Below are 10,034 nucleotides of genomic sequence, written 5' to 3'. Positions count from 1 at the left end.
GGTACAGAGCAGCAGACCAGGAAAATGAAGGGAGCCCTGGTGATACAGTATGATGTAGGAGGCGTTAAGGGCCTACTTGAAGTTACTTATCATGAACCTCAAGCAGGATAATTCCACATGACAATGTGCTTTTCCCTGACCACTTTTGGTAGCATGGATGCAGGCACAAAGAAGGCAAAGAACTGCATTTAGTCAGAGACGGGGTCGTGCCAACTGAGTATATACCAAAGCCAGAAAAGGGCAAGGCCATTAAAGGAGAATGTAGAGGAACTGTTCTAATAACTGACCATGGACTTTAAGCAGGATAAAGAACAAACAGGCATGAAGGAAGTGAAGAGCAGTGAAAGGGGGGAACAGTGGGAGCTGAAGGACTGTTAGCATCAGGATTCTAAAAGGAAGAAATTAGAAAGACAGGTCATAGAGCAAGATATTTAAAGTGCTGAGGTTACAGAGGGGTGAAGTTTTGTATCATGAGGTCTAGGATATGATCAAGGAGTGGTTCAGGTAAAATGAAAGGGTAAGAAAGAAAATGAGAGGTGAACTGTTGGAAGGCTCATCCACTGAAAACACCAAGAATTAAGACAAGATTAATGTTGAGCAGAGTGACAGCAAGTGATGAGCTAACATCTTCAAGGAACAAAGGGCATGTGACCCAGAGGTTCCAGCCTGATGACAGGATTCAAAGGTGGAGGTTTTGGGGCAAAGTGAGAGGTGAAGAATGGCCTGAAACTTTCACAGAGAAAGAGGACCCAGAATATGTGATGTGAGGGATGGTGCTGGGGAAGCAGCATCCTTAAGAGATGAGTAGGTTTTGATCAGAGCAGGAAGGACTAAACATTCAGTGTGGTTCCCTGACACCCAAAATTCCTGCTACACTGCTACCGAGGAGAGAAAGGTGGTGAAGTGACCCAGAATCTAAGTCTTTTTTAAAGACTTACGCCAGTTTTCCCGTTCTTTGCCCCATTCGCATCCCCATACACTTTCAGAAGTTATCTGAATCTTTCCTAAGCTTTTCTGCCACATGAGGGCGCTGCTCAGCTCCCTGCAACGTGGCTTAGGATTTACTTTCCTCAGCTCTGCTCCAAGTCACAACTCTTTCATCTGATTTCAAGCTTCCAAAGTGTTATCATTAGCTTATTTTCACTGTCCTGAGTTTATGTCTTTTAATTTTTCATTTAGTTTTCTTAATGGGGTTTCAGAAGGGTGTGGATGTCAACATGTTCAACCACCATCTTTACAAAACTACATTGTGAATCCTATTTCCACAAAGTTTACTGGAGGAGGAGGGGTCTATTTGTTTGGTTTTAGTTTCTGGTTAATTTTTTTGGCTCCCACCACTACCACCAGCCCAAATTTTCTGAACTGCAAGCCTTCAAACTAGTTTTCTAAAGAATGCATCCAAGACTGTAAACCTTGCTCTTTGTTCCACCTTCTGCCACATCGCATAGACCCCCGCTGTCTCCTGACTACTGTTGTTCATTTCTAAACCATCTGCAGCATCCACTTTGTGCTCTCTTTAACCAAGGAGCTATTTTAAACTGTATTAATTTATGTAAGAAAAAAATGTTCTGTGAGCCAACATGCAAGTAAACAACAAAAACAGCAAAAAACAGCCACTGTCCACTTCAGGAACTTCCTGGTGGTGGAGAACTCAAGGACTCCACAGGCCACATCAGATCTCTTTCCCCTTCCCTTATCTTCCCTTTGGACCAATTCTACTTGCTTTTCTCTCTCCTTCTAAACTGACACCACCCAAACTACTTGTAGAGGTCTCTTTCCTGAAGACCACTGAGAAATAGGGCCAGCCCTTTATCAGTGTACACCGCCAAACATCTGCTCAAGGCAGCTCTCTCAAAGCGTGGTCCACACTAAAGGTCTGGGCATCACCATGGATATCCACAATCAGACTTTGCTGTAGAGCATAAACCAACACAACATTGTAAATCAACTATACTCTCATAAAACATTGTTTTAAAAATCAGATTCTCTGAGAGTTAGGCCAGAAAATTACTCATTTTACACCAGGTTCTTCAGACACATGGCAAAATTTAAGAAGCACTAATCAAGGTAGAAACATGTAGATAGAAAAACAACTTTTAAAAAATGTATGGCCCCTTCCATGAACATTTAAGGATTTACTTTGAGTTCAGTTCAATTCAGTTGCTCAGTCATGTCCAACTCTTTGCAACCCCATGAATTGCAGCACGCCAGGCCTCTCTGTCCATCATCAACTCCCGGAGTTCACTGAAACTCACGTCCATCGAGTCGGTGATGCTATCCAGCCATCTCATCCTCTGTTGTCCCCTTCTCCTCCTGTCCCCAATCCCTCCCAGCATCAGAGTCTTTTCCAATGAGTCAACATTTCCCATGAGGTGGCCAAAGTACTGGAGTTTCAACTTTAGCATCATTCCTTCCAAAGAACACCCAGGACAGATCTCCTTTAGAATGGACTGGTTGGATCTCCTTGCAGTCCAAGGGACTCTCAAGAGTCTTCTCCAACACCACAGTTCAAAAGCATCAATTCTTTGGCGCTCAGCTTTCTTCACAGTCCAACTCTCAGATCCATACATGACCACTGGAAAAACCATAACCTTGACTAGACAGACCTTTGTTGGCAAAGTAATGTCTCTGCTTTCGAACATGCTATCTAGGTTGGTCATAATTTTCCTTCCAAGGAGTAAGCGTCTTTTAATTTCATGGCTGCAATCACCATCTGCAGTGATTTTGGAGCCCCCAAAAATAAAGTTTGACACTGTTTACCCATCTATTTCCCATGAAGTGATGGGACCAGATGCCATGATCTTCGTTTTCTGAATGTTGAGCTTTAAGCCAACTTTTTCACTCTCCACTTGCACTTTCATCAAGAGGCTTTTTAGTTCCTCTTCACTTTCTGCCATAAGGGTGGTGCCATCTGCATATCTGAGGTTATTGATATTTCTCCCAGCAATCTTGAGTCCAGCTTGTGCTTCTTCCAGTCCAGCGTTTCTCATGAGGTACTCTGCATATAAGTTAAATAAGCAGGGTGACAATATACAGCCTTGACGTACTCCTTTTCCTATTTGGAACCAGTCTGTTGTTCCATGTCCAGATCTAACTGTTGCTTCCTGACCTGCATATAGGTTTCTCAAGAGGCAGGTCAGGTGGTCTGGTATTCCCATCTCTTTCAGAATTGTCCACAGTTTATTGTGATCCACACAGTCAAAGGCTTTGGCATAGTCAATAAAGCAGAAATAGATGTTTTTCTGGAACTCTTTTGCTTTTTCGATGATCCAGCAGATGTTGGCAATTTGATCTCTGGTTCCTCTGCCTTTTCTAACACCAGCTTGACATCTGGAAGTTCACGGTTCACGTACTGCTAAAGCCTGGCTTGGAGAATTTTGAGCATGACTTTACTAGCGTGTGAGATGAGTGCAATTGTGCAGTAGTTTGAGCATTCTTTGGCATTGCCTTTCTTTGGGATTGGAATGAAAACTGACCTTTTCCAGTCCTGTGGCCACTGCTGAGTTTTCCAAATTTGCTGGCATATTGAGTGTAGCACTTTCACAGCATCAACTTTCAGGATTTGAAATAGTTCAATTGGAATTCCATCACCTCCATAGCTTTGTTCATAGTGATGCTTTCTAAGGCCCACTGGACTTCACATTCCAGGATGTCTGGCTCTAGGTGAGTGATCACACCATCATGATTATCTGGGTCGTGAGGCTCTTTTTTGTACAGTTCTTCTGTGTATTCTTGCCATCTCTTCTTAATATCTTCTGCTTCTGTTAGGTCCATACCATTTCTGTCCTTTATTGAGCCCATCTTTGCATGAAATGTTCCCTTGGTATCTCTGATTTTCTTGAAGAGATCTCTAGTCTTTCCCATTCTGTTGTTTTCCTCTATTTCTTTGCATTGATCGCTGAGGAAGGCTTTCTTATCTCTCCTTGCTATTCTTTGGAACTCTGCATTCAGATGCTTATATCTTTCCTTTTCGCTTCTCTTCTTTTCACAGCTGTTTGTAAGGCCTCCCCAGACAGCCATTTTGCTTTTTTGCATTTCTTTTCCATGGGGATGGTCTTGATCCCTGTCTCCTGTACAATGTCATGAACCTCAGTCCATAGTTCATCAGGCATTCTATCTATCAGATCTAGTCCCTTAAATCTATTTCTCACTTCCACTGTGTAATCATACGGGATTTGATTTAGGTCATACCTGAATGGTCTAGTGGTTTTCCCTACTTTCTTCAATTTAAGTCTGAATTTGGCAATAAGGATTTACTTTAAATTTGTGTTAATAAAGGCAAACCTTGGAGATACTGTGGGCTGGGTTCCAGACCACCATGATAATGCAAATTCAGCAAGAAAGCAAGTCACATGAATTTTCTGGTTTCCCAATGCATATAAAAGTTGTTTACACTATAGTGTATGAAGTGTCTAACAGTATCATGTCAGGAAAAAAAAAAGGAAAAACCTTAATTAAAAAATACTTTATTGTAAAATATCTTAGCTATAATATGATAATGCAGTGCTGCCACAAACTTTCAATTTGTAAAAAACACAGTATCTGCAAAACAGATACAATGAAGCACAATAAAATAAGCTGTGTCTATAATGCATAACTCAAGTTCTTTTCCCAGAAATTACTTCACATAGTTCTTTGCATAGTTATAAAAGACCTCATTTAAGGTCAAAAGCACAACCAATCCAAAATTATACTTCACTAACCTGTCACAACCTCTTGAGAGTCCCTTGGACTGCAACATGATCAAATCAGCCCTGACTATTAATTGGAAGGACTAATGTTGAAGCTGAAACTCCAATATTTTGGCCACCTGATGCGAATAGCTGACTCACTGGAAAAGACCCTGATGCTGGAAAAGACTGAAGGCAAAATGAAAAGGGGACAGCAGACGATGAAATGTTTAGATAGGATCACTGATCAATCAACATGCATTGAGCTAACATGTATTGTGACAGTGGGGGATAGAGGAGCCTGGTGGGTTACAAGTTTGATGCCTGATCTGGGAGGATTCTATATACCGTGGGGCAACTAAGGCCATGTGCCACATGTGCTGAGTCAAAGCACCCTAGAGCCCATGTTCTGCAACAAGAAAAACCACTGCAGTGAGAAGTCCATACACAACTAGAGAAAGCCCATGTGCAGCAACAAAGACCCAATGCAAACAAAAATTAAAAAAAAAAAAATTCCACAGGCATATTCAGATTTTCCCCAGATCGCCTGCTCCTATTTCTTTAGTAATTTGCCAAACTCATATTTATAATTTATGCTATCTGGAGAAAAGTGCAGAAACCAACACCACTTGCAAATAGGAAGCCAAAATACCCACTAAGAAAAATTTACATAACGGATGGAGCAAAGATGAATGTCTTGGTGTACATGTACTAAACAAATCAAACTTAAAAGGAAACAACCAGGGACTTTCCAAAGTGATCGAGTGGCTAAGACTCCGAGCTCCAAAGCAAGGGGGCCTGGGTTTGATCTCTGGTCATGGAACTAAGATCCCACATACTGCAGGGCAACTAAGCCCGTGTGTCACAACTAGAGAAGCGCCTGTGCCACACTGAAGACCTGGAATGGCCAAATAAATTTTTTAAAAGTTCATTTGCTTTAAAAAAAAAAAAAGAAAGAAAGAAACAGCCAGGTATCAAGAGCAAAACTAAAGATAAAAAACAATTTCATGTTTCAAGACCTGATTGCTCTCGATCATGTAAATGATTGTTATCAGTTTTTTAATTATTTTAACTTTTTTTTAGTTGTTATTTACTTATTTTTTACTGTGCTGGGTCTTCATTCCTGCACGGGCTCTTCTCTAGTTGCAGGAAGCGGGGGCTACTCTAGCTGCAGTACATGGGCTTCTCACTGCAGTGAGAAGCGGGCTTCTCTAGCTGCAGAGCACATGCTCTAGGGCTCGCAGGCCTCAGGAGTTGGGGCATGTAGGCTCAGGAGTTCTGGCTCCCAGGCTCTAGAGCGCAGGCTCAGCAGTTGTCACACACAGGCTTAGTTGCCCCACGACATATGGGATCTTCCCAGACCAGGGATCAAACCCATGTCTCCTGCGTTGGCAGGGGGATTCCTTACCACTGAGCCACCAGGGAAGCCACATATATGTTTTCTAACTGGTTATTTCATATGATTTTTAGCAGAGACGTACAAGATCCTCAACAATCTATGTCAAGGATAACCCAACTTCACCTGCATGAATACACACCTTCAGCCACTGAACCACCTGCATTTATTTTTAAAGGCCCTGGTTGTAAGCTTATGCCACTTCTAAACTCTGACAGATCTTACATGCCTGTTTCTCCCAGGCAGCTTCTGTCACATCACAGGGGCCTTATATGGGGAAGTCCTATCTCAAAGGTGCCTAATTCACCATAGCATCCTACCAGCACTTCCCAAACAGCAGCCCCATGATGCAGATACAGTCATTACTGTTCAAGTCTGAAAGGAACCAATACAGAAGTCAAGTGTTTCCATTATCTACCCAAAAGAAAACAGAATATATTATATAAACACAGGTAAATATATCTTTAAATATATCTCAATTACAATGGAGTTTATGCTGAAATAATAGGAACACAGGTACAGTGTAAAAGCTACGGATCAACCTGAAGGTAGGTTAGAGATCTGCTGTAACAGCCAGAGAAGTGCCAAGAGAGAGGTCACGGGGGGTGAGGAGAAGGGGTCAGAATAACTGGGGAAGGCTTCACAGCCGGAGGAAGACCCTGGAAGACACGAACTACTTGGACAGGGGAAGAAAGAACCCCAGAGGCGGGAAGCAGCATGAACACGGGCCCAGAGACAGGAATGAGGACAGCGTGTGACAAGGCCACGGCCACAGCAGGAGCAGAGCCTGGGCCCGGGAGACACCCGGGAGCTAAGGATGCAGAGGGGCCCTGGGGACGCAGCAGGGGTGGCCCGAGAGCCTTGCTGGGCTTCTTCTCCACGGGGTGCACTTTCTGATGCTGAACAAAGCTGCCGTACCACTTGAAGGCTTTCCCACACACCTTACACTCATAGGGCTTCTCTCCGGTGTGAACTCTCTGATGCTGGATGGAGGCGATCTTCTGGCTGAATGCCTTCCCACACTCCTTACATTGGTAGGGTTTCTCCCCAGTGTGGATGCGCTGGTGGACAATAAAAAGTGACCTACACCCAAAACCTTTCCAACACTCCTTACATTTATAGAGCTTCTCCCCAGTGTGCAGCCTCTGGTGCTGCAGGTAGGCGGCGCTCCGGCGGAAAGCCTTGCCACACTCCTTACACGCATAGGGCTTCTCCCCCGTGTGGATCCTCTGATGCTGGGTCAAGGCGGTGTTGGAACTCAGACCTTTGCCACACTCCTTACATTCATAGGGTCCTTTGCCAACGTGATTTTTCTCATGTACGATACAGTCATAGCTGGACTTGAAAGCTTTGCCACACTCCTTGCACTTGAAGGGCTTTTCCCCAGTGTGGCTCCTCTGATGCCGAAGGAGCTTTGAGTTATATCGGAAGATCTTCCCACATTCTTTACATTTGTAGAACTTCATGCCGCCTCGAAGTATCAGATTGGGATTCAGACTGAAAGTCTGCCACACTGCCTTGCTTTCAAAATCCAAGTGCTGAGACACGTTCGTGAGGAGCCCTCCCACGGGCCTGCCGTGGGCCTCTGTGCCCTCGGAGGCTTGCTGCTCTACCGCTGGCTCTTCTGTCTTGATGCCCCTCTCACCACCTGACCAAAGAAACCACAAGTTTCCTCGTTACTGAACTGGAAGGGAAACGGGATCCAGTGGTCCTGGTTTTCTTTTATAGGATGCGATTTTTTAATTTTTTTTTTTTAATTTTATTTTATTTTTAAACTTTACAATATTGTATTAGTTTTGCCAAACATCGAAATGAATCCACCACAGGTATACCCGTGCTCCCCATCCTGAACCCCCCTTCCTCCTCCCTCCCCATACCCTCCCTCTGGGTCGTCCCAGTGCACCAGCCCCAAGCATCCAATATCGTGCATCGAACCTGGACTGGCGACTCGTTTCATACATATTATACATGTTTCAATGCCATTCTCCCAAATCTCCCCACCCTCTGCCTCTCCCACAGAGTCCATAAGACTGATCTATACATCAGTGTCTCTTCTGCTGTCTCGTACACAGGGTTATTGTTACCATCTTTCTAAATTCCATATATATGCGTTAGTATACTGTATTGGTGTTTTTCTTTCTGGCTTACTTCACTCTGTATAATAGGCTCCAGTTTCATCCACCTCATTAGAACTGATTCAAATGTATTCTTTTTAATGGCTGAGTAGTACTCCATTGTGTATATGTACCACAGCTTTCTTATCCATTCATCTGCTGATGGACATCTAGGTTGCTTCCCTGTCCTGGCTATTATAAACAGTGCTGTGATGAACACTGGGATACACGTGTCTCTTTCCCTTCTGGTTTCCTCAGTGTGTATGCCCAGCAGTGGGATTGCTGGATCATAAGGCAGTTCTATTTCCAGTTTTTTAAGGAATCTCCACACTGTTCTCCATAGTGGCTGTACTAGTTTGCATTCCCACCAACAGTGTAAGAGGGTTCCCTTTTCTCCACACCCTCTCCAGCATTTATTGCTTGTAGACTTTTGGATTAGGATGCGAGTTTTTAAAATACACCCATGAGATGGTTATGAGCTTCCATAAAGGAGGATGAGAGATAAGAAAAAACAACAGCATAAGCTGGACAAGTGATGACACTGCAGTCCAGGAGTGCCTCTTACAAGGACGGGCTGGGCAATGAGCCAGGGCAGGTGAGGCGGGCAAATGGGAACTTCAAGGGTGGGAAGGAAAGGAAGCAGGAGGGGAAAAAGAATGGCAGAGGTAAGAGGGAACAGAGAGAAATGCAAACAGGCTTCAAAAGAGAGAGAGAGGGAGACTCTCAGGGAGGGAAAAGACATTGGTGAGACGAAGGGGACCAGCTAGCAGCCCGGAAACACACAGTGAAATGATGGACCCCAATGCCCCACCTGGAAGCCAGGAAACCACCCCCAACTCTGAATTTTACGTAACAGCCAGATAATTCTACTTTAAATATTTCACATAATATTCTGGGATAAAAGATTCTTTTAGGAAGTCAGAGGGAACATAAGGTGACTGGAGAACTGTAGGCCACTGTGCTGTTACCACTAAAGGAATCACTTTTCACAACATTACAGAATGTGTGAGAAGTGAGGCCTGAAAAGCTTCTTCCTAAAGTAAAGAAAATCCAAGTAATTAAAACCTTCCAGGACTGACTGGTAAGCAGACTGGAAATTTTAGGATGGTGGGTGTGTCTTGAGAGTGTGGTATTGGAGGAATATTCTTGCCCTTTGCTCTATGGCCCCATTTAAAACAAATTCATTGTAAACCACAACATTATGGAACTTTAAAATACTAAAAATTGTATCAATATTAAAAAGCCAAATAAAATCACAGCTATGGTACAAATCAATCAGTTTGATGCACAGAATCACACTTTCCTTAAAGTATGGCTGAAACCCTACCACCCTGCCATGAAAACTGTCCTTACAGGTTTGGGATGGGAACTCAATACAGGTCAGAGGGTCAGCTACAGGGAGCTTTGCTCTCCACTGCAGAAGAAACATTTCCAGTAAACCAGGAAGGCGAAACCAGAAGGTGCTAAGTCCCCTTACTCACCTGGACAGATGTCTCTCAAATCCTCTGCTTCCCAGGGATCGGGGTCCCATGGAGCTTCCCCTCTCTCCAGCTGGGAGATCAGATCAGGTCTGGGGAATGGAGACACTACTCCAACAAGAAAGAGAGACAGACAAGTTGAGGGGAGACGTCCAGAGCTGTTACTGAGATCCCTCTGCCCACCCCAAGGCAGGCGAGTTGAGTTGAGGGGAGAAGGGGACTGCCTGGGGGACCAATGATCCACACAGGGGTTCTGAGGAAGGGGTCCAAACTGCACTCCATGCAAAGATCAGGGAGACAGTGATTCTTCCCAGGGAAGAAGTGCAAGCTCGCCCTGACTCAGAAGAAAGGACATCCCCTCAGGAAGGATGAATGT

At 44.1% G+C, this 10,034-nt stretch overlaps 1 protein-coding gene across 7 annotated transcripts in view; it reads right to left on the bottom strand.

Annotated features, from left to right (window-relative positions):
- Positions 1 to 4,837: 4,837 nt before the first annotated feature.
- ZNF621 (zinc finger protein 621) overlaps positions 4,838 to 10,034 on the bottom strand; it is a 50,130-nt gene continuing 44,933 nt past the window's right edge. For all 7 annotated transcript variants that reach the window (XM_055558432.1, XM_055558433.1, XM_055558435.1 and 4 more), the window contains 2 exons: positions 9,662 to 9,766; positions 4,838 to 7,714 (listed from right to left, as the gene is read on the bottom strand). In XM_055558432.1, the coding sequence (XP_055414407.1) occupies positions 6,663 to 7,714; positions 9,662 to 9,766 (1,157 nt within the window). In that variant the 3' untranslated portion in view covers positions 4,838 to 6,662. The remainder of the gene's footprint in view (positions 7,715 to 9,661; positions 9,767 to 10,034) is intronic.

This window comes from Bubalus kerabau, chromosome 20 (genome assembly GCF_029407905.1).
Source record: "Bubalus kerabau isolate K-KA32 ecotype Philippines breed swamp buffalo chromosome 20, PCC_UOA_SB_1v2, whole genome shotgun sequence".
Classification (NCBI taxonomy): domain Eukaryota; kingdom Metazoa; phylum Chordata; class Mammalia; order Artiodactyla; family Bovidae; genus Bubalus; species Bubalus kerabau.
The sequence above is the reverse complement of the archived record's forward strand: the minus strand, read 5'-3'. Positions and strand labels throughout refer to the sequence as shown.